The sequence below is a fragment of the Parambassis ranga genome, chromosome 15 (assembly GCF_900634625.1).
Source record: "Parambassis ranga chromosome 15, fParRan2.1, whole genome shotgun sequence".
In the NCBI taxonomy this organism is placed as follows: Eukaryota; Metazoa; Chordata; class Actinopteri; family Ambassidae; genus Parambassis; species Parambassis ranga.
The window spans coordinates 7196359-7221674 of NC_041035.1; the positions used below are offsets into that span (position 1 = coordinate 7196359).

The window sequence follows — 25316 nt, forward strand, 5'->3', positions numbered from 1 at the left end:
CTGAACGAGTCAGCTCAGTGTTTACGTTGAGATGCTGCTGACAACAAAGGACAGCGCACCGCGGAGTCGCTGTCATTTAAAAAAATAACACCGTGGATATTCAGAGTCACGGTGAACGTTTTTAACTCACAACTCCGGAAAAGGGACAACAAATAACCCACACCTCATTAGCTTCCATTTTATTTGTTCGTGGTGCGGTTTTGATTATTATTATTTTTTGGCAAAGCGGCGTAAACACGGAGAAATTAAATCGAAATTGTTTTTTTTATGCCTGGTGGAACGTTAGCTAGCTTGCTGGCTATTGGCAAGTTAGGGGTAAGCTGCTGGGGAAGCTACTAGCTGAGACCGACCGGAGGCTTGGCGCAATAGAGGACTTCATAATTTAAATCGCAGTGAGTACATGTTTACTCGCCACCTGACTTTGCTTGATAATTAAAGTGGTTACTGGGGATCTGTACTGGGCTAATTCAGCGTTAGCCAACCTCCATTCTACTCATAACTGCCAGCTGCTTTGTCCAGCCAACGGGGCTGAGACAATGAGCTGGTCATTTATTAACGCTGCTTGAGCTTTGTTTGCTAATGTCCAGTCACACACAGCAGGTAGGTCATGTCAGAGAGGGCTGCAGGTCGTCAGGTGCTCTACACACAGTCATAGATGCACCTGTCCGCATCCACAGTCTTTATCTCAGTAGAAATAAGAAGCTCTATAAAGATACAGGTCCCGGTTGACTGTGTGTCTCTCACTGTGTGTGTAAGTCCAGGGATGCAAGTATTAGTTTACATCACTTCCAGCCTGCATGCTGACCTGTCACAGGGAGGGGTGAGTGAGAAAGGGAACATTGCCTGATAAGGAATTAAGCAAATGCAGAGACTCTACCCATTACAGTACCTTGATTGCCAGTTAATGACTGCCCCCCTCTCTCTCTCTCTCTATCTGGCATCTCATTTCACCTCTGTGTCTTTCAACCCTTCATCCCCGCCCCCCCACTCTCATTTGAGTCTGCCTCGTTTTGCTGATAGAGATCTCGTTCACTTCCCTTCCTCGTATTGGAAATGTCACAGAGAAGACAGACGTGCATCAACTCCATCTGCACCGGCAGGATGCCTCAGGCTTTATGTCCTCTCAGCTTGCAGGAAACCTGTTTAAAAAAAAAAATGCATTGCAATGCAGCAGGTTGAAAGTGAGGCACAAAAACAAAAGTAACAATTCAACTTTTTAAAAAGAAAAATGGTATATTATAAAATAGTGTAGCAAATACATGATGCAAAAATATACGCCAGAAGAAATGTATGGTGCTCAGTTTCAATCAATTTACTGCAAACATAACTTGTGTAGCACACTTCATTGAATAGTTTAGGCCTGAGGACAGCTAAGGAGCTGTGCAACACTATAAATGTGTGCATGTTGTGTAATGGAGAGAGTGCAAGTGTTGGCATACACATTTCCATAGAGTGTATTGCCTACAGGCCTGTGTGTATGCATGTGTGTGCACATGCATGTGTATGTATCTCCAGCGTGTTTAGAGTCTCAATTTCAGGGGGGAAACTGGAGCTGATGGTGTCAGACAGGAGTGCAGGGAGAGCTCTGATGTCTTAATGGAGGCTCAGCGCTGTCTGTATCCTTAGTAACCTGGTCTGTGGGGAAACAGAGAGGCCTCCCTGTCTCATCCTGGTCTGGACAGGACAAAAAAAAGCCACCTCATAATAACCCAATTTGTTAACTCTCATTTTAATTAAAGATGTAGTGTGATTCTTCAAATTCAAAACATGTTTTTCAATATTTAGGTTATACTTTTGGATTATGAGTATGCTGACTTGATGCGGTGGTGGTTGCATTGCAGAGTTTATTGCACAAACTGAGAGTGAGAGTGTTTTTGGGTTTATTGAGGCCTCCATCGCATCTTAATAAATGTCCTCATTGTTTCTGGGTGATTTGATCTAATCACTTCTGCAATTTCAAAAAACATCACATTACATTATTGGATTGTGCATTGTTGAATGACTACTTAAAGTTAAGTAAATGTATTTAAATTTGAGCCCAACAAATTAGCAGCTTGCCAAACATCTGTGTGTTTACAGACCTTACAATATGCATTATATGGAGCCTTTTGTGTCTGCAGTTATCTCTCTGTGTGCACGTGCCTGTGGTGTGTAGTGCGTTCAGGGAGGGCCTGTGTGGCTCGGTGGGTGTAATCGTTGGTGCAGCTGAGCTGCAGCTTTCCTCCCGCTGTGTGTGTGAGAAGCTTGGCACACTCCTCCCGGTCCGGCTTAGTCTCTGCTGGGCTGGTAAACAGGCTGAAGTTTGTGCTGGGAGATTACGTCTGTAATGGAAAGTGGGTCAGACAGTGGGCATGATTTTATGGCCTTGTTTCTGCTAGGTAGGGAGTAAAAGAGAAGGGAAGCATTAAACCACCAGCAATTTTCCATAGTGTTGCTCTAGGCCGCCTGTGCTCAGGATGCTTCTCTTACGGTCTTCCTTATGTCAGAATCATTGACAATTTCTGTACACTGACACTCTGTACACTCAGAACAGCTGTTGCTGTGATGTAATGATGGATATGGTCCATGAAAGCCAGACATATTCTAGTCTTATTAGTCTGACGTCTCCCTCGTCTAGGCAGCTCATTTTTGTTTTTGGTTTGCTTTTTTATTAGTCAGGATGGCAGGATTGTGATATAGGGGGAGATGCAACTTAAACTGCAGCACTACTACATGTTTTGGGGTTTTATTTAATGTAGGAAATAATGGCTGATTTATGCTAAGTGCATAAAACCCCTTCATGTTCTATGTGTAAAGCTCACCACACATCTACATTTATCAAATGAATTATGTAAACTCAGGTGAAGAAAACAGTGAATTTAGGATTAATATAAATAAAATATATATGCATGTTCTATTTTGTCTTTCCTGCTAAAGACAGAGAGCAGAAACATACAGAGGCTGTTTTGATTTGAAAGACAGTTGTTGAATTCAGTCACTTTTGGCAAATGTATTGCTCTAACTGTATGCCAGCAGATCATGAATAGAATCCTCATTTGTAAAAGAAAGAAATCAAGAAAAAAATATCGTTAGGGATATGCTAACATAAAGGAAGCATACTGGTACATACTGAAGCATACTGGTGAAAAACACCTGTTTGTGTAGAAGAGAGTAAACTCTAAAACTTGTTTTAGTACCAAAGTATAGTAGTATACCTGACTTCCTTTTTTCATTTTATAGATGAATTTTCAAATGTTTCACCTTTCAGTTTTGGGTGTCTCTTTGATGGCATGTGCAAAACCTCTTATCTGACTCAAACCAAAGCTATATTATTACTTTCCGTTAGCATCAGATTTCTTCACTTTTGTAAGAAACTGAAAGTGCTGTTGAGGCTGTGCATAAACATGAAAGGAACTTTTGAGATGTGACAATACCATTTCTGTGGTTTCCTTGCTTTGTAGTCAAACGGGCAACTGCAGTTGAAACTACTGACACACACACACAAACTTTTCACATTTTCAGTATATGCAGGGGCTTGCAATTATCAGCCACCCTCTAATCATGCTTGATCACCATTTCCTGCTTAACTTTTCAACCTTCCTGCCTCAAATGAGCTTTTGTACACACACATGTTCAACACACACGCACAGAGGGACTCAGAGTGTGTTGCTCGTTGATGCTGTGCCTTCCCCTGATGAGTGCTGTTGTTTCAGAGCATGGCAAGGCATAATTGCAGAAAATCCATTAAGTAATTAGACCTATGGTCCTTGAAATCAACAAATGTTGAAAGTTCTTAAGATATGAAGCAGGGTTTGTCAGTCTTGTGTATTTAAATATAACAGCATAAACATAAAGTTGCTGCTTACAGCAAAGATACATTTTAAAGTATCTTCAAAATGCTCAGGACAACGAACCAGAAGTCGGACATGGAAGCAGTGCCAGAACCCCCAAACTAACAGTACTGCCTCAAAGCTAGGAGCACAAAGTGCTGTTGCTCAGTTCATTTGACTGGACAAGAAGCTAATGATTACAAACTATGACCAGGTGCAGCACAATTAGACCTACAGAAGCCCCTCCCCCTTATGTCCCAAGAAAAATGCAACCTTCACTTTACCGCAGGGCCCCAACAGGAACATTTATCATCCGCACACATGGAAGTTTAACACAGTTTTTTTCTTCTATAGGTGCTATAGAATCTATAGAAGACACTTGGCTGTATGTGCACCTGATGTTGTGCAGACATAAGTCATTGTTGGTACTCAACTTCCCTCTGAGAGGAAATCGGTTTAATTTATTGACCCCATCATCACAAATCACAAATTTCCTCCGTGCACTGACTCAAATACTGATTTGAAATACAGAAAAACACCACAAACATATGATTATTATTATATATATATACGGAAGTTGGCAAAATAATAGAACTTGCCATGATCTAAGTGATTACTTTAATCAACTAATCAGTGTGCTGCCTTCTGAATTGATACTAATTATTATGCCTTTGCATTTGATTGCCTGTCTTTATGACCACATGTGTTTAGATGTCCAGCATACACCATGCAGCCCTGCATCAGTGTCTGATTATGTACCTCCTAGACACTGCTTATTTTGTATGCCTGTATCTGTGATTGTGTTGTTGGTTTTGTGTGTCTAAGACCTTGCTTGGGGTTGTCTCTCATTGCACGTCCACAAACAGGGCTGTTTGTTGTCTGTGTGTATATACACCAGCCTGTGTTCTTTCTACTGAATCATTGATGAGACTGTAATTCGAACACCAGCCCTCCTATTTCTGCCCTTGCCTTTTGTCATCAGTTAGCCTCCTCTTGGTGCAGACAGTGGACCTACACAGCAACAAAATGGCACAGTAAAGTTGAGATTTTCAGGTTATATTTTACTACATTACACTTTAAACTGAAAAGAAAAGTCTGTAATTGGATGTCAGGGATTTGGACTGGATCTGCCCGTACTCAGTCAACAGTAGATTTTACTTTGATGTTTTATGGAAATGTCTGATGAATAGTTTTGTTCATCTACAGATTAGAGGCCGTAATGTAAAATTCATTTCTTCCACCCACCAATAGTCTCCAGACAAAATGGGATTCATTGTTAGAGACAATATTTAGAGGCTTATTCTTCTTAATTTGAAGCAGGCTGCATTAGTTTTTGGGAAGTCTGATTCACATGGATGTTCCTAACATTATTCATAGAAAAAAAATAAAAACAGAGACCACCACTGTTTTTAATTACTCTTCCTAAGCTGCTATTAAACAGCAAAGCAGAAAGAAGGAAACATTCAGATTCACCTCTTTTCACAGTAAATTGTCCATGGGACCCCCAAACTGTCTAATCCTTAGCACAGCTCCAGGTTGCACTGAGGACCCTGTTTTGGTAGAAGCGGCCCTGGATTCTGGACGGTGCCAGTCCCTTGGTAGTTTGTTTTGATGAGTTGATTTGATTCTCAGCAGGAATCTGGTGCCAAATGATCCAACTAGTCTCCCTTTTTTAGGAGTGGTGAATGGAGGCGTGAATCAGTACGTAGCATAGTTTTGAAGTTAAAAATGTGTTTAAAAAAACTGTGCGCTTCTGATGACTGTCATGAGTTAAAACTGGTCGCAGTGGTGTGATACGGGTTGACTTTTCAGCAACATTTATCTGACATTTTAGCATGCCCTTACATATGAGGCCCAGTGCCTTCTGATGCCCTATGTTCACATCTGCTTTCAACAGCATGGCCTGGGTTTACATTCCTCACCTTGTTTCTAATGTTCAAGTCCTCTTCCTGACCCCCTCCACATATTTCATGCCTGGCTGTTCATAGCTGATGAGTGTGAGTATTGTTGTGGCAACGCTTCCTCTGGTCAAGTGCTTGGCATCCAGTTCAAGTAGATTATTCTAATCAGCCTTGTTACAGACTTTTTTTCAGTCATAGTTTCTCAGTGTATTGGAAACACCACATGGGGTTGACAGCTTATAATATGTTCCCATAAAACGGGCGACATGTAATCTACCTCGCATAAAACATGACAGATGGGCTGAAGCTAATTAATTTTTTATTTGCTGTATTAGAGAGCATTTGTGCACCACCCTGAGTAAGCAGGATGTTTATCACACAATACTGTAAGTCTGCCACGGCTCCTATTGACGAGGAAAAATTACCTGGTATTTCTCACGGAAGACAAGTGATGTATGCAGTTTTCCTTACAAGACTACTAGATTCTCCTGACAGTCTATCTTGCCAGGCTTCATATGTGAACAACCAAGATGTAGACCAAATGTAGAAATCCTTCTAGTTCCTTCTGGTTACATAAAACAAAACTATCTAGTCTCCATAATATTATTTTTAAAATTTGTGAAACAATCAATTTTGCATAATGTATTGTTATACTTATACTACTTGTAAAGGAATAAATAAAATATCTGAGTACTTCATTCAGCACTGGACCAGACTAAAGCTTTCTACCTGCTGTCTGAAAAGGGAGTTTTGTGCTCATTGATGAGTTGAATTGTGAGTGTTTTGGTTTCATTACCTAAGGTTAAATCTTATAATGAGCTTAAGATGAGGTAGCAGCTCTAATCTCTGACCAGGATGTTGTTATCTGTTGCATATGCCCACTGATATTCCCTCCCTTCTCTCAAGCATTGTGTCATGGGTTTCATGTGATTCTGGCATACAGTACGTTTCCATCCATCACAGTGTAAAAACTGGACCACACAGAGAGAAACACTCAAGAGCACCTCCAGGGACCATTGAACATGAGAACTGCATGCCTGTCTGTGAGTGAGCTGGGAATTGGGACATCCTGTGTGCATCGACACGCTGACTCTGTAAATCACTTTGAGCAGGCTGAACTGCAGGCATGTCTATTCTTAGTCTGGCATGTTTTAAAATTATTTAAAATACATGTGCACTAACACATTAGACAACACAGTATTGTATTTCATTTTCTGAAGGTACCCCTCAGTGGCACAGGCCTAAAATTTACATCTTTGTTTGTGTTAATAATGCATTCTTATCTATCCAGGTACGCTGCAGAGCCTCAGGAGATGTAATTCACACTACATTAATTTTCTGTTACATTGCATCAGCCACTATCAATGTCCTCTGCTGGTTTACAGTCGCTTTGGATGGAAATGATTTTTGTGTGCCAGTACTCACTCAGGGTTTATTTTGAGACAGAAAATTGGAGATCTGATGTAGAAATGGAAATGAGTCGGATCTTTTCCCATGGCAGGATGGAGTGTCAGTGTCAGAGACATGTAGAAATTGTAAGCTACATCCAGTCAAAAAAAATCTTATTTAATTCAGTTTAATTAAAACTAAAACAATGGAGGGTGTGTGGTTGTGGTTTGGTTTTGTCGTACTATTTTTGAAATTTAGTTGACACCACAGACAGCGAGTGTGAGCATGGTGGAATTAAGACTCATCATTTGCCAAACAATGTGTGCTGTCATAAAATTAATTTGGTAGGTCTGGAAGTTTGTTGGCTGCAGTAGTGAAGAGCAACAAATGTAGTTCCTGATTATCTTTAGGAAGGCTCAATATTATTCATTTTGTTTTGATTTGTTTGGTTTATTTTTATATAAGCTGTATGAGAGCAGCAGTGCATAAGCAACCGTTAAGAAAATAAAAGAATAATAGAAATGAAATCTAGGGTCCATAACCTAATTAGGACCAATCACGTTCTTGTAAAGTAGATTAATTGCTCCATTTATACAAGCTGTAGACAACTTCATGTACTTTCTCTCTAGTATTTTTAGAGGCGACGAAACCTTGAACACTGAAGCCTTTGTGCCACAAGCATCACATTCCTATCAATTAGAACCTGAGAAAAATTTAGTTAAATGACCTTTTTAATCGGTTTATCTGTGCTTTAAAAAACTTACAGTGCTTGCACAGTGATTTAAAAAGTGAATATCTCCCCTTATGTGCCTCTTTTCTAGAATATAGATTTCTTTATTCTGTTCTGCGTTGGGAATGCCAACTGCTCATGTTCATTGATCGTACATGCCTAACAAAAGAAAACAAAATCTGGCGTCAGGTTTGCCAGCTCCCTCTGCTCTTTACAGCTCAGTTTCTGAGCCATCGTGCGGCTAATCTTGAGTGTGCAAACCAACCCCTGCCCCCACTCCGGTGACCCTACCATGCAACTCTACACACACAGGGTGTCTGAAAACCTCTCACAGCCACACAAATGCTTACATACTGTATACACACACAGATAGACATATATCACTTGAACTGCCACACTCACACACATGGTTTGACTTGTTATTGCATGTTGTTAGGATGAAACTGTTTTAACACCAACACCGCTTACAAGATTGAGGTTTATGGTAAAAAACAGCATGATGTGTTCCCTTTTATTCACCATTTGGAAAAACACTGTAAGACATTCCAAGAAACTGTAGGAAGCCTTTTATATCACGCCCTTTCCTTCTCTCAAGCCCATAAACAGATGACTGATATCCAGATCATCTGGCATTTTTCCCTGCCACCTGTGCAAACCTTACATTTGGTTGTAATCTGTTGTAGCATGCAGTACCTCTCACTTCGACATGACCTTGTCCACTTATTACAAGTATCATTCAGGTTTGGCTGTCAACCTAGAATCCTCTTTTCCAAACCAAAAAAATCAGTTGCTACCGATTTGGTCACAGCTTTGTGAGCTGGCTGGCTGCAAACTTGCTGGATCTCTCTCACCAAGCAGCTGGTGTTTGTTGTAGGAAGTTGAGGTTTCTGATGTGAGGCATTGACGTGGCACTGGCATTCCTCTTGTGGATGTCCTTTCAGTGGAAACACTCTGTTGTTATCAAGTTGAATGTTGTTTTTTTAGCTCTGTTTGATTGGGAAAATTCTAGTGGGGATGTTAAACTCCACCTCTTAAATTAATAACAGTTTTTAAGGGTGGTTGAATTGTAGTTCAGGAGCCTCTTTATGTTGTTAAAATGGCCTGTAGTTTGTGAAAGGCTCACCGCCTTCTAATTAAATATCTTACAAGTTGAAGCTGTGAAATCCCTGTTTGACACTGTCATGCTCCTCTTGTCACTGTGGTCGGATAGAGTGTTGGCCGCTGCGTGAAAAATTGTAGTATTCAAGACTCTACAGAAGCTTATTCAGTGGCGCACAATGCATCATATAACAACCGTTACTGTATGTGTTCAGTGGTGAGGTGTGCAGGTATGCCTCTCTTGTTGCCCTTGCAAGGTTTGGTTGAAGCAGCAGTCAGTGACAGCCTTCTCCTCAAGACCATGAGACTTTTGAAGGACTAAGCCTGCTTTCCAAACAGGACTCAGGTTAAGTGGGTTGAAGTTCCTCTTCGAGTGGGAATTTGACAAAAAAAGCTTTTGTTAGGGGATGCAAGCTCAGTTTCTTAACAGCATGTTGGTAGATCAGCTGAACATGGGCATTCCGGCAATATTTACATTTTTAGCTTTTGTGAAAAATAGCAGTGAACCAACAGAAACAGGTTTCCATCAGCCTGTGCTGTTTTCATTACAGCGAGTACAGTGGTCAAAGGGTTGACTGATAAAATTGTCTCAGGGTTTCAGGCATTAAGCCATAATTCAAGGTTTGATAAGGATATTTACCACAATTTTGGCTTAAAGAATCACACTTCAATATAGCTGATGTGTGGTTTTGCAAATTCAACATTTATCTCATCAGTAGCACCACATTGTAGTATGGAAAATCAGTGTGTTTTGAAATCCTGTGTTGTCCATTATTTCTTTGAGAGCAGACATTACGCAGTGTTCTTTGATTGCAAAGTTGGCTGTGGTTCTCTGGCACTCTCTCAAACTGAGTATCTCCCTGTTAACTGAGCTGTGGGCATGAGACATAGGAAAATTACATTGACACTACTATGGCGCAATATAGAAGTGAACCTCTCGTTGACTCATCTTATTTTCAAATAACACAAAGATAAAAAGAGTGAAGAGGAGGGAAAGTGCAAAGAGATTTTCTGTTTTTGGAAATCCGTTGCTTTTGAAGAGTATGTGATTTCTGCTGCTCAGCATGAAACAACTGGGGAGCTTCATGCTTGCCCACTGCTCATAGGGAACACGGAAAGTGCAAGATGCTTAAAAGCCTCACTGTTTAAGGATGTGGTGAGGACCAGTAATAATGGGATAATTATGTTTTTGATGACCTTCTTAATGAGTTTTAGCAAAGATCACAGCAGCCACGAGATCTCAGGCATTAGATTAGTTTCTCCTCCTTTAGATCTCTCTTTTTTACACACTCATGCACCTTAACCCAGCTGTTATACAGTTTCAGTCTACATTATATCAACACCTTGCTGTCTGAATGCCAGAATGAAACACAGAAAGTGAGTACACAGGTTTTATAAACACATTATGAGAAAGAAAGTTTACAGTTTGTGTATTTTCAGATCAGAAAGTGAAACTCAGCCATTCCATTTTACATACAAAACGTCTTGTGTAGCAGCAGGTATGCTTCAAATTAAATAGCTCTGCATGTCCAGAAGGACAGAAACATGCCATCGTCTCTGAGTGTCCACCATGCATCTGTGATTATTTATTGATCTGATGACACACTTTACCAGGAGGATATCATTACCACTTTCCAGTAATGAGGAGGCTACGCCATGTTGGAGGTTTTGGTTTTCTTCTCCACCAAATCAAACCTATATGTCTTTCACATGATATTTTATCTTATTGTTTTGTTGTGTATCTTTTTGGCAAAGAGTACCTCACTTTTTGGGTGGTAGGAACATAGAAAATCCAAATCATCAATCACAAACATTCCTAATATACAGGTGCCAGGCATGGGAACTGTTGTCACAGCTTTGATAGGGTGGTTCTTGTGTATCAGCAGTAGACTTAGCATATTATTTAACACTATAGTTCTCCCTCTCTCTGACCTGGTTAGAGTATCTTCTGACCCATTTTTGAATCCTGACCTACCGGCCGAGAAACCCACACTGATTCTGGTTGTTTGTTTCCACAGTGAATTGTGATCCTGAAAGTGTGTCACCATCTAATTTACCATAGCACTAGCCTTTTCGGTGACTACACACTGTTAAACTCTACATGAAAGGATGTTGTGGGATGACAGAGTGGATTGATGCAGCCTGTGTTTCTTTGGGCATGCCTATGTGTTGGCTAAATAGGACAGTTTGACATTTTGCTCTGTGGCTAAGTCGGCAATGCATTCAAAAGAACAAGTGCAGCTGTTACCCTGCTTCTGTGGGAACATGGAGAAGAGTGCGTGTTTGCTCCTGCCAATGTGTACAGTGTTGCTTTTCATGTGTTGAGCTCTGTTAGAAGTCAGGAGTATTGGCAGGTGTCATCCGTGTCTCCTTGCAGTAAAGTTTTATGAAGGCTTTTGTGAGTGTGAGGTTGCTGTTCTTGCTGTCAGCAGCTTGCTGTTACAATTCGTGACCCCGGCCAGAAGTCAGCCTCACTGAGTTTGGGGCCTATTGTTGTAGGACTGTGTGTCTCTGTAGCTAAGCAGCAGTTGGCATACTGCCACACCAAGCTGGTGTGTCATGCTGAGCTGCATAGGCCGAGAGCTTAGTCAGGCACCCACTTAAAAATTATATACACACCCATATATATAACACATGTTGTGCAAAGGATGTTAGTTTTTAACAGTTTTCCTGAATGCTAAGGAGCGATTAATGATCTGTCTGTATGGTCCAGTGTGAATTTTATATTGATAAAAAAAGAACAGTGTTTGTAATCAAAGGACATGTGAGACCTGGAGTTTTATTGATAACAGCAGACAGAACATGTGTTCCGTAACATAATAGGACTCATTGCACCAGACATACTTTTCTTTGGCCTCCATTGTCTAGATCCATAGGTAGAAATCAATTCCTGGTAAGTCAGCAAACAATTCCCTCGACATTATGAACTTGGTGCAAATGTAAAAGCCTGTACAGCAAGGATTTTACATGCACACACAGTTTAGAACATTGTTTAGTATGCACTGAAAACGCTGTGCATGCAGCGCTAGTGGGATTAACCCCTTCTGTTGGGGAAGCAGATGGGGTCAGGCAGGCTTACATCTCAATTCACAGTACTGTCTTCTGTTGGAAGAAACTGAAAAGATTCACACCTTTTCCAAATGAAGGTGATCAGTCCCTGAGATTATCAACATTATTGTTATTAACAATCATTGTACAAAGATCAGTTAAAAATAATCAGTCATTTACTATTTGTGTAGCTTTTCCCTTGCCTGTGTACAGACCTTTGAATTGGTCTACTGACTGCTCTATTGTATATTAGGAAGCTTTCTCCAACTGCTGAAGTTGGAAAGTGAAGCCAATAAAAGTTGTAAATAAAAGGAGACGGAATTATGTTTACAAGTTAAAAACTCTGCTACAGCCTATCAAACTTACTAGACTAGGTGATAGAGGAAAAAAAAATAACTTCCTGTTTATAGGAAACAATTTGGGTATATGTACCTAGCTACAATATAGTTCCTCAGCTCACAGGCCTCCACTGGGTGTGTGAGCTGCAGGTATGATTGACAGACAACCATTTTTTTTAGCAGAACATTGCAGTGTGTTCTCTGTTTCATGCAGATTAAATCTTAATAGCAGTAGAATTTTATTTGCTGAAGTTGGATAACAAAACCTATAATTTCCAGGTTCAGTTCCAGAGGTAAGAACACCTCATGCAATATCTTTTTGACATGCATACTCTTAATAAATAATTAAGTGTTTTTCTGTGTTTTAATAAGTAAAAACACAGAATGGCATTCGTTTATGGAACAGCTTATGGAGGTGTTGGTATTAGGTCAGACAATACAAATCATTATTAAAAAAGAATGTGAGTTTGAATGGATGTTTGGGAATATAACAGTTAACTTCTATCTGATATTGTGTATGAAACATTTTCTTGGAAACGTTCTCTAACTTCTCCCACTCACTGTGGTGGGCCTGAATAAGCCTTCCTGTTCTCCCTGAAGGTGCTTGGAAACAATGCCTCCTCTCATCATCAAAACAGTTCCTGTACTTTATTCATATTCTGTATTCTTTGAGTAGATATGCACTCTGGGAATTGTATGAGAAATATTCTTGAGGAGGTTTAGCTGGATGTGAAATAAATGTTATTGTTTGGATAAATAGCTTAACACAGCCACAGTGTATTGAGATTTATTTTTAGTGAGTAGTAGAAAGGGGAATTACACTGTAAATAAAAGGTCAAGTATTAAATTTAAACCCATGATGATAGCTTCGCTGTCACAGGAAGTCCATCCTCGTCTTTTTCTCACGCCCTCTTTTCTCACGCATGCCTTCCTTTGTTTTTTCTTTCTGTGATTTCCTGTGTACTTAGAAAGCTGATTCCAAAAATTGCTAACTTCTACTTGCCAGAAAACATCTTCAGTGGCCTAATTCTGATGTGCCAGGTTAATAAATTACTGTGGGGAAAAAACAGAAACAAGCATGATTTTTGTTTTCCATAGAAACTGTGTTTGTGTTTATTATCCACATGCACATAATTTAATATCAGTATCAATTTCTATAAATCGAATGTAAAGGCAGAAATTGCATTTGAGTCCTGCTTCTTCTTTGCTTTGACCAATTTGAGTAAAGACACTAATCTTTGTGTTAATCCTCTCATTACAGGGCAGGTCAAGTGGTGCTGCGAGAGACGGGCACATGAAGCATGAAAGGGTGGAGCTGAGGCTCAGCTGACCCTCCCCCTTCCTTCTCCTCCTTTCCCTCCATTGATCCATTCGATCAGCACCTCCCCCCTTCCTTCCCCTCCTTTTCTCGTCCTGCCACCCATCAACCTGGTGGAACTCATCCGTCGTACCTCCCCTCCACCTCCACCTGCTCATCAAAACCTCAATCAGCCGTGCCCAATGTACTCCCCGGAGCAGGAAAACATCTCCACCACCTCCTCCACCAAAGTGCCAGTGAAGTATGGAGAGCTCATTGTGCTGGGGTAAGAAACAAATGAAATTTATACATCGATAACACACTTTTCTGAATACAGTGTTTTAGTGAATCAAGCAAATATACATCCAGCATTTTTTATATTTTGTCTTACTACCATGCACTTCACTGAAGTAAAGATCCTGTGCATTATTAATACCACTTATAACCTTATCTTAAAGCAAAAAGTGATAACAATTGATGGTTTCAGCCTCTTCTGTATTCAGAATGTGTCAGATGTGACATTTATTGTGTTATGCCACTTATGGCACATTATATTGGAGTGATAATAAAGCTTGGAAACAATGGAAGTGGTGGTGACGCTAAGAAGAAGACCTGTTGTGCGTGGCATCAGACAGCCTGTCTTGCAGGAATATACAGTGAGGATTTGGAGCCACTTTGTTGAATTAGCATGAACATATCTTGCTCTAAATGATTTAGCTGTAAAGGTGACAAGAAATCAGCTGGAATGTGTTTCCAGAAAGTGACATTAAACACTGGTGATATTTTTGGGACACTGCACAGGGTCACAGTTAGAACTGAGTATTTTTGGAAGATGAGATTAACCACATTGCATGACACGTTACAAGATGAGATCAGTTTTGGCTGAGAGCGGCAGCAGCGGATACTCATCTTAAAGACCTTGGCATTCTCTTTGCTTTGAATCAAGTCCACATAGTCAGCTGTAGGAAAACCCTCCACTTCACCCTGCATCTTTAACACACAGACAAGCACTTTCTCCAATAATGACTGATGGTGGAGGACTTCCTATATCTCTCTGTCTCCTGTTTATTCCCCAAAGGGCTATTCTACTCCACTCCCTATCCCAGCCCACTCTACAGAGGAATGCAGATGTCAGAAAGACTCCTTACATGCACACACACATTTGTCATGTCTCACACAGACACACAGTTGGTTACACAGCTGACTCACAGTTTGTTGTTTTGGGTTGTGCTGGAGTGGTATTGTCAGGGACACGACCGTGGAAATTTTCCCTAGTGGAAAAATGGAGTGAGCAGTTATTGCAGTTCCACGCCTTTACAAGGGAGAACCCCAGTTTTCCGTTTTGCTCTGCTTTTTCCGCTCCTGCTTTTTGATTCTAGGTCAGGCCAGCCTTTTTAAAAGATCGACAACAGTAGTCATATACCATGCTGCGAATCAGGCTGCTCTTTGAAGGGTTCACTGAAACCGCATATGTTTTGCGAGTGGCCATTGTGGAAGTTAAGCAGCTAACCCTGACATTAGTACCACATTCTGTCCTTTGACCAATGTATCACAGGGAAGTGATGAGAGTTCCTCCTTGTTGTCTGGAATATCAAGCCTTAAAAGGCAATGGGCACACCGAAAGTTCTTTTATTCAAACATGTAACACAGGTGTAGCCATAGACACAATGGGCAGAATTATATGCATGCAAATTATTTGTTATGCTTAATATATCAAATTAGTATTAAACTAGTCAGTAAAACTTTGCTGTGATGAGGTTGCACCTGAAGGTAACTCAGCTCACCAATAAATGTTTTGTTATCTTTAAAGGCCAAGCATAATGAATTTCCTTGCTTGCCACTGTTGCCTGTAGATAATTAGTTAAAAAAACATGTGAAACCAGGTGCGGTGGAAGGAATGTGTGTCATGTTGACCGACATGTTGCATGTTGTGATTAGTATTTTATATTACCAGAGGTCCCCAGGTCAAACTAATCCAGTGTGAATGAAACATACACAGGGCAATCAAGGTTAATTACTTGGTACAGAAAGCATTCATTGTTTTGCTAACTAAATAGCTTAACTTTTGTAACCTTTTTCTTCTTGAAAGTCCAAGAGCAGAACTTCACACACAACAGTGAAGCCCATCAACATGTAGCACCGTGTTGTGTCTGACCTACTCTATAACCCCAGTCCAACATTACCATGTATGAAGCCCAGTAATGCTAATGGCCTAATCCAGAGGAATGCGCTAGTGTCTCTGGGGATGGTCTGTTTACAGATGCACTGGACATTCATGTGGTAGTTTTTTCCAAACAGCTGTGACATCACTGGATACACTGCAGCCTCTCCAAATACATCTCTTTTAGCGTGTTTTGGCACTAAGACAAACTTATGCTCCTTCTTGTCATAACATGTGCTACACAAAATGCAACCTTATTTATTTATTTAACGTCTATTGCCATGAAAAAAAAATGAAAGACACTTTGTAAAACATTGTGTTTACAAAAATAAACTTACACAGTTGTAACAGCCTTGAATAACAGTGTAATGTAAAGACATGGAATGACTTTACCCACACAACCTTTCTTTATGCTTTTGTAGGTTTATTGTATAAGTGGTAGCTTGTTGCTCCACACTTGTAGTTAGTTTACTAGTGTTTGAAGGGAGCAAGCACGCACACACGGACACACGCACATTTTTAACCATACTATAACCATAGTTGTCCTAAGACATGAACAGGTATTCTTCAAAATTCTTTGATGAAAAGTTTTGGCTTTCTGCTTTTATTGTGAGAGTATCTGGATACATGTGTGTGCGCACACACACAGCAGTGCTACCCAAAGGAACCTGGTTTTGAACTGCCAGCATTACTTTGAGCTTCCTACAGCAGTCTGCCCTGCCCTCTCTGTGGATACGGGCTAAACTTCACCATGGTTACGCTCTTGCCATGGTTACTCTTCCCAAATGTTGCCGTGGCTCTGTTCACTCTCCATGGTAACTTATAAACCCTCCTAGCGTTGTTTGATCCCAGCAGATCTGCTCACTTAGAAAAACATTTAGCTGTAGGCTGGGCGTCCTCACAACCTGTCTGTGCAACTGGACTCGGTACAGTGGGTGGGTTTGTTTCAAGAAGCTGATTGGTCAAAGACACGGTCCACTGCTGTGTGACTATGTTTGTACCATATCGTACCAGTGTCTAAACCTGACCCTTCATTTATAAATGACTATGTCTTGGACATTGTTACTGATGTGTTTTCATAAAGTTTTATTAACTGTAGCAAGTATTTAAATACTGTTTAGATGAACAAAACCAGGAATCGAAGCATTCCCAGGAAAGGAAGGGAAGCACTTTCTTCTTCATCACATGTTTTGAGGTCACATATAGTTACAGTACATCAGGGAAGTCAGAGGCCTTTATAACTTCTGTGGCTTCCGGATGTCATAACAATGTTAAAGTAGCGAGCAGTGTTTATGCATGCGGTGATGTTTATAAAGCCGAGCTGCTGCAAGAAGGAATATCACTTCACACCAGTGACGGCTTATCCAAAACATGTATGTGAAGTAAAGATTTTTTTATGATAAGCGACTTATTTTCTAATGTCCCCCTAGTATAAAAAGCGCTGTAGCTGAACGACCACAGACAGGTCAGTTTAAGTCAGTTCCCTGTTGATAGCCTGAAGTGGCGGATGGCAATGATGAATGTTCTCTGAATGTTTTCTTCCTTTAAGTAAGACACACTCGCTCACAGAGACACAACATAACAGTCACAGTGCTGGTGAGAGACACAGAGACTCTATTCTGTCAGAGGGAACGCCTCTGTTTATTCTCTTTTCCTCAGCCATGTATCAGGCTAAATGAGTCTGTGTATATTTATTTTTTTAATCTTTCTTTGGTTATGTTTGGAGGGATTTGTTGTTTATGGGGACAGGATGTTATTTGAAAAAAAAAAACATGTATGAAAAGTATAGGCTGCTGGTTATGACTGTGCTGATAGTCTTAGGGGTATTGAGGGAAAGCACCAAAATCCCTCAGGCCTTTCAGTGTATTCTACAGCTGCTCAGGCAATAATGCTCTATTGTTTTGTGTATGTGTGTGTTTATGTTTGTGTATGTCTACGTGCAGGTACAATGGCTCTCTGCCCAACGGGGACCGAGGCAGACGTAAAAGCCGCTTTGCACTTTGTAAGAGACCGAAGGCAAACGGGGTGAAACCTAGCACAGTTCACATCGCCTGCTCTCCACAAGCAGCCAAGGTGAAAACACATGCGCTTTAAGGCACCCTTGTAAATATAACACTACAGTCGCCAACATCCTACACATCAGCTGGTGAGGGGATTTGAACTGAAAGTTTAGATTTCATGAAAATATTTTCCATTTTATATATATATATATATATATATATATATATATATATATATATATATAAAAACATGCAACAATAGATAATTTATTCACCCTTTAAACAGGTTATCTTTGTGGGGTGTAATATTATTTGTCTGACAACATTAAATAAAACACTCCCAGCTCAGTGTATTTGGCCTTGGTTGCTTTGCCAAAAGCTTTAGTGAAACTCTGCTCTTTGTTCTCTGTGGTATTAAACTGCACACAATGCACCACAGTCTGTCCTTCTCTAAAACACATGCAATCAGCAAGACAGGAAAAGCTCACTGAAGCCTCACTGAGTTAGAAGGAAACGGAAAATAAGGTAGAATTCTTTGTCACCTTTTTTAAAGGTATTTGAAGAATGGTTTTTACACAGCGTTTAACTGAAACATGCCGAAGATTTATACGAGTAAAAAATAGTGAATGGTCCAGTGGAAGGTAACTGAGCATTTTCTTGCAAAATTCTGGGGAAGCACATGTTCATGTGTTTCCATCATCAGTTATATGACTGCCCAGAAATCCTCAGAAATCTATTAAATGATCAGGGAATTGAAGTGTGTGTGTGTGTGTGTGTGTGTGTGTGTGTAGCATCTGTACTTAATGTGTCCTCGGCAGACACACACACACAGACCAGGCTTTTAGCTGCAGAAATTTAAAGAGTCTGGAGCAGTGCTTGTCCATTTCTGTCTGTGTGTGGTCCTGACTGACCGTTAAATCCCTTTAGTGACGACATTACTGAAGCCCTCACTCTCCACACCCGTCCTATGAGTTGTTCAGACTTTGACATGAGAGCATTAAAGGTTTGTGCATTAGTTAATCTGTTCTTTCTTGACCTTTGTCATCCACTGTTTTTCCAGGCCATAAGCAACAAAGACCAGCACAGCATCTCTTACACTCTGTCTCGAGCCCAGACGGTTGTGGTGGAGTACACCCATGACAGCAATACAGACATGTTCCAGGTAACAAGCCTTAGATTTTTTATCACTGTGCCTGGAGTTTTACAACCAATTCGCAGTTCTTATTTTTTCCACTTCACTGTTCCAGTCACATTAACTATTAAATATATGTTGGTAAGAGAGCTAGACAGTGCTAGGTGTGTTAGAGCAGAGGTTCTCAAACTTGAAAGATACACACCTTGAGGGAGAATGTTGACGATGAAACAGGCATATGAGATAAGTTCATGTGATTTGGCTTGCACATTCAGCAGTTAGAGACACAGCGGTGATGCAGTTGCATCATGGAGACAATTAAGATACTTGGATTAGATTTGTGGATCTACGGTATCATACTTAGATAGGCATAGATATCTTACAAATCTAACATTAATTATTACATAATTATAATTATAAACGTAATTATAAAAGTGAAAGCAGCTTTACACATTGACTTTATGGCAACAGAACACTACTAATGAAAAGTAGATTCTAAGCTTTTTGGTGCTTAAATGTATTTGAGCAGTAGAAGAAAACATGAACACTGTGAATATTTATTAGCTGAAAGGGAAACAGTCATGCTCTCAGTCAAACAGGACACAAGATATTGTCTCTGAACTGTGACATTTATTCAACAGTATTTCTCCAAAGTCATCCTGTGGTTGCATTGTACTGTCATTGTCTTCCTGTGCAGTGATTATTGCACAGGGGTGAAGCTAATAGCAGAAAGGGGCAGCAAGTCATCATAGTATAGAACATACTGTATTTAAGGTGACTATAGGTTTTATATATAAACTCAAAACTCTTACTTATATGTCATCTTATATTTCTTTCCTGCTATACCAACCACATTCAGCCTGCCATTATTGATTCTTATTATTACTAATGTGTTAATGGATTCCATACTGTGCAGGCTCTGTTTTCATTTGGCTGGCTTGTTGTCCATTTTTCTGTTGTTGTGTGTTTTTTCCTGCCAGCTTCTCCAGAGGGAAGAGATTAGTACATCATTTTATAGCTGTAATGCATTGTTGGCTTATCTTTCTATCTCCCTTCACCAGATCGGTCGATCCACAGAGAGTCCGATAGACTTTGTGGTGACGGACACAGTGGCTGGCAGCCAGAGCAACGCAGACACTCAGTCAGTTCAGAGCACCATCTCCCGCTTTGCCTGCCGCATCATGTGCCAGCGCACGCCGCCTTACACTGCGCGCATCTATGCCGCAGGCTTCGACTCCTCCAAGAACATCTTCCTTGGGGTAAGCAGTGTTTCATCTGGAGCTTCAGACACGTGTGGGCGAGTGTGAAAGAGCAAGTGGGATGAAAGAGAATGAACCAGAAGAAAACACATAGATTAAAGACAGATTTTATCTTTCATTCAATGTCAGAACCAGATGTCATGCATCTTGATTTGTCATTGTCTTGACAGCAGAGGACAACAACTGATATTCTGTCCCTTGACAGCAACTATACATGCTCTGTTGTAGACTCCAGCTGCAGCATAGATGTGCACAAGCACTAATAAAGATAGAATAGGAAGCTATATATGATATTTGCATTGTTGCCATCCTTATCACACCTCTTTGTTTCTGTTTACTTAAGGAGAAAGCTGCTAAGTGGAAGACATCTGATGGTCAAATGGACGGCCTGACCACCAACGGCGTGCTGGTGATGCATCCCCGCAATGGCTTTACCCAGGACTCTAAACCAGGCGTCTGGAGGGAGATTTCCGTCTGTGGCAATGTTTTCACGTTGCGAGAAACACGTTCAGCACAGCAGCGGGGAAAGATGGTGAGAAAATATGCACGACATATATTGCACCACTGTCACTGGAACAAGGTGTGGCTCACAGTGATGACGTTTTTACTCACTTCACAGGGATATTTTTAAGCTGGTGTTTCATTATGTTAACAAGCAAGTAATCCTCTAGGTCTGTTTGATGCTGTGCAGAGCATACTGTGGCTTTATAAAGCTTTTCTCTGAAAACAATTGCCTGCTGTGGCTGCAAATGAAGCTGAGAGCAGTGATATGTAATCATTCTCATCAATAGGTACAATCTTTTTGTTTTTTTGCTGACATGTAACACCAAAACCGTTGAAATGAAAACATTTTTTTTTACACTTTTTCACTCTGGTGTTCCAAAACTGTCATTTAGACAATAGGAGACCAGTAATGGCTTAACACCACCAGGAGGTTATTGGGATGCCATCTCCATGGCAACGGGTTCATCTGTCAGAACCGTTCGTAACACGACCTTGTAAGGGATCCTCTAGCTGATGTCACAGTCTGTCATCCAATCACAGTGCTTCGGCCTTCTCCTCAGTGTCGCCACCTGCAGCATTTATCTGATTAGATTTAGGCTGCTGGTGGTGTGTTTAATTAGATGTTTGTTTTCACTCCCCTTCCTTTCCTAAAAACATCACCTGCCATGAGGACACCATCCGCAGTTATAATATGAATCCGTCTCTTTATCAGCCTTTCCACCTGTTCTCAAGTCTCAGCACGGCAAAATGAACAGCTCTGTTATCTCTGCCTGCCTTTTGTTGTCCACAGAGTGCATTTCAGCAACCAGTCATTATTTCACAGTTTAGATTGTCAGCTGAAAAGAAGCACCTATTTTCATTATGTACGGTGGCAGAACATGGAGTTTATTTGTCTGGTTGAATGAGCACAGTACAGGTTACCAGTGAGTGTAGTAATGAGGTTCTTATTTTGTGCTGTAACCATACATCTGCATTCTTCGCCTGCTTTACATTGCACGAGGTGTTGTTGGGCTGGAATCAATCCCAGCTAACACCAAAACCTCCTTTAAATATAATTACCAAACATGTCCTCCCAGACAAGAGAGCACAAAGGAAAATGATAGTACTGTTGACAGAAGAAGTGATAACTATATGTGATTTCATTTGGACCATACAATCATTTCAGTCAGAGCTTCTTAAGGTCTGTGATCTTGACCCCTCTCTTCAGCACACGGCTCTCTAAATGGGAGTACTGCTTTGCTTTATTGAAGGTTAACATCTGACTTTGAAGGACGTTCTGATTGAATGGAGGTAAAATGTCGCCTCAGCAACTTTTGCTAGAATGCTCTCCAGCTTGTGTGTGTGTGTGTTACCAGAGCTGTTTGATGTTTAATTTTTCATATTTTCACATATTTATCTTTAAACTGTTAAAACCTTCCATCCATCCAGGATGTGTTTTTAAAATGAAGCTCTACGTACGGGCTGCTTTATTGACATTACTATGAAGCAAAGGGTTTTGTTGTTTTTAAGCCTTGCCAGAGAGGCAGCTGGTTGCCCTTCTGCAGTTTGACACAAGGTTTAAGGCAGCATAATTAAATTTGCAGGGAGCCTGTTGCTGTGGGGGCTTTTAAAATGGATAATAAATGAGTGGAGTGGATACAAGTTTTTGTGCTGATAAATGATCTGCTTTACAGTAATTAAATAAATCTGTGAGTTGAGGTGAGAGTTTACTGATGTTTAAACAGACTAAATCGACCCAGAGCACTCAGATCATTAAGTTTAAGTGTGATAAGATACTGAGACGTGTCATTATTTGACTTGGCAGTAGGTTATTGATAATAACCTTATGACCAAAACTTGTTTCATTCTTGTCAAGCAGCTTGTTGGCCAACATGTTGTTGTTTTTTGTTTTTTACTGGGAAAATGTGAATGTGTGTGTTACCTCATCAGTGTGTAAATGGGCATTGCTGACTTAAAGGACACACATGCTCAGTGTGAAGGTTGAAAACAGTCACCAGGAGCGATGCATCGGCGATGCTGCTGTCGCTGAAGCACCACGAGACACACAGTGACCTCAGCCCCAGCAGTAGCATGAGTGATGTCGCCGAAATGCCTGGGAGCTGCTCTTTTTAAAAATAGCTCTTTATATTATGTTTTTCCCCTCAGTCTGTTTTTCTCACTGTGGAATTTCCCACTGTTTGTCTGATCTGACCGACAAATGCCTCCTCAAGACTGGAGTTTACTGAAATTTCCAGCAGCTTTTTCTGACCTGCTTCCCCAGCAAGTCATATTGCCTCCAGTTGTTAGACCCCTGCCGCTTCCCTGAAACACACAGGGCAGAAAATGTGTAACATCTGTGTTACACTGCCACCTGCTGTGCTTAGAATGTAACTACTGCTCTTAGACTAAACGTTTTTTTTTTTATAGGGGGCTATCCCCGCTATCTACGGGTGAGAGGCAGGGTACAACCTGGACAATTAACCTAGTAAGCAAGTCTTTAGTATGTGGAAGTAAGCCAGAGTACCCAGCACAGAGAGAATGTGAAAACACCACACAGAAAAGCCCTCAGTCGAAATTGAACCAGGAACCAGGAAACTTTTCTTTTAGACTGCCTGTAGAGAAACAAGAACTGGCATATTTCTCTCAGTTCTACTTGTAGCTGCCATTTGTAAAGCATCTGGCGCCGTAATGCAGTCAATCAGCTTTGTTTGGTATGTTTATAATGTCTGATTTAACCTTTTGTCTCTCCTCTCTGTTCAAGGTGGAGACGGAGAGTCAGGAGCTTGTTGACGGCTCTCTCATCGACCTTTGTGGCGCGACTCTGTTGTGGCGCACAGCTGAAGGCCTGGCACGCACTCCCACACTCAAACACCTGGAGGCACTGCGGCAGGAGATCAACGCAGCCCGGCCACAGTGTCCTGTTGGCTTCAACACGCTGGCCTTTCCCTCCATGCGGCGCAAAGACACGCCGGACGAGAAGCAGCCCTGGGTGTACCTTCAGTGTGGTCATGTGCACGGATACCACAACTGGGGCAACCACCGCGAAGAGAGGGAGGGCCGGGAGGGCCGCAGCAGGGAGTGTCCCATGTGCCGAGCAAAAGGGCCGTATGTCCCCCTTTGGCTGGGCTGCGAGGCTGGCTTTTACGTGGATGCAGCACCACCCACTCACGCCTTTAACCCTTGTGGCCATGTTTGCTCAGAGAAGACAGCAGCCTTCTGGAGTCAGATTCCTCTGCCACATGGCACACACACCTTCCACGCCGCCTGCCCCTTCTGTGCCCAACAGCTGACTGGTGAGCAAGGCTTTGTCAGACTCATCTTCCAAGGACCCCTTGACTAGCAGAGGCTCCTTCCCAGCATCTTTTTGAAGAGGCGGGCTTGGAGGCTTTGTTTGGCGCTGATCCTGCATTTAAAACCGAGACCTGCCTGGATGTGTTTCCTTTCCCCTGCACTTAAAATACAAACTGTTTTCGTTCTCATTTTTAAGTGACCTTTGTATTGCTTTTTTTCATGAATGACAACAAAGATTTCTATATTTTCATGAAACCAGAGACACAAAAAACCAAACAAAGAACTGCTGGGTACATTTTTTTTGTTCATTGGAAAGAACTTTCACAACAGTATTTATCTGAATTACTAACAAGCCGTATTACAAACATGCGGTTTTTATTAATGTTTGATCCATCCTGTGTATATCTCTTAGAGCTAATTTAAACAAAAGATGTTTATTTATGGCCCAGGATCATTGCTTCATCCTTTATCTGTCAGATATGCTCTACTTCAAACTATTTAGCATTCTAATTTAAAAATTAAGTATATTGTTCATTACATATAAGGTTTTCGGTGTGTCCTGAGGGTTTCGATCTACATCTTTCCTCCATGATCTCCTCTCCAGTCTGTTTGTCGTATTTATACACCCCCAACCTCTGGTGTGCACTTACATTGTGAAGTTACTCCTCCTTCTCATAAGGCTACACAACAGCCTCCTCACATTCAGAGCAATAGATTTGGAACAGAAACCTCCTAAAGCATTAGGGGAAAACCTGTCATCTAGGCATTTTTTTAAACACGCCTGGATGAGAGTTCCCTCCCTTTAAAGTCTGAAATGTCTCTGTGGGTGAGTAAATCTTTCCTCGTTGCAGGTTAGCCATGAAAATGCAGCCATGTAGCTAATGACACACACACACACAGTCACTCTGATCAAACTTGTTTGTACTATTACTTATTTTTATGAATACAGTAGTAATTCGTATGACAAATTGTGCAGCAGCAGACTGCTGGAGTGTGGTTTATTGTGCTTCTGTGATGTTTGGGACTTACCTGGAAAATGATGAGTGTTTAGAACAGTGATGATTGTTTTAAAAGGTACAGCCCAGTATTTAGATCAGTATTGATTTTAGGATTTTATAAAAACATAATACTTTTTCCAGTATTGTCTACCCTATAAGGGGTTAATCATAATGTTATATTTTGAAAAAAAATGAAGGATTTAAAGCAGAAGTTCATACAGTTAAACACATTTTAGTGTGTTTGTCACAGGGCAGGAAGTCCCATCCATCTAATGCAGCAAGCAGCAAAACACACTCGAGAAAAAGGCAGCTGCTGTTTGACTCAGGTTTGTTGCACACACACACACACACACACACACACACACACACACACACACAGACA

General features: G+C 41.0%; 1 protein-coding gene across 1 annotated transcript; it reads left to right on the forward strand.

The window, feature by feature from the left end:
• peli1b (pellino E3 ubiquitin protein ligase 1b) lies at positions 1–24904 on the forward strand. The gene is made up of 7 exons (XM_028423271.1): positions 1–392; positions 13575–13896; positions 17715–17844; positions 18832–18933; positions 19965–20162; positions 20506–20694; positions 23407–24904. Exons 2-7 carry the CDS (start codon positions 13814–13816, stop codon positions 23983–23985), a joined length of 1281 nt encoding a protein of 426 aa, XP_028279072.1. The 5' UTR covers positions 1–392; positions 13575–13813; the 3' UTR covers positions 23986–24904.
• The last annotated feature ends 412 nt before the right edge of the window (positions 24905–25316 follow it).

What these genes read in the sequence shown, in the direction of transcription:
- peli1b (XM_028423271.1), top strand. Translation starts at nt 13,814, where the DNA reads ATGTACTCCCCGGAGCAGGAAAACATCTCCACCACCTCCTCCACCAAA. An exon ending in GGAGAGCTCATTGTGCTGGG is followed by an intron (nt 13,897 to 17,714) that starts GTAAGAAACAAA and finishes GTCTACGTGCAG; the next exon opens with GTACAATGGCTCTCTGCCCA. An exon ending in CACAGCAGCGGGGAAAGATG is followed by an intron (nt 20,695 to 23,406) that starts GTGAGAAAATAT and finishes TCTCTGTTCAAG; the next exon opens with GTGGAGACGGAGAGTCAGGA.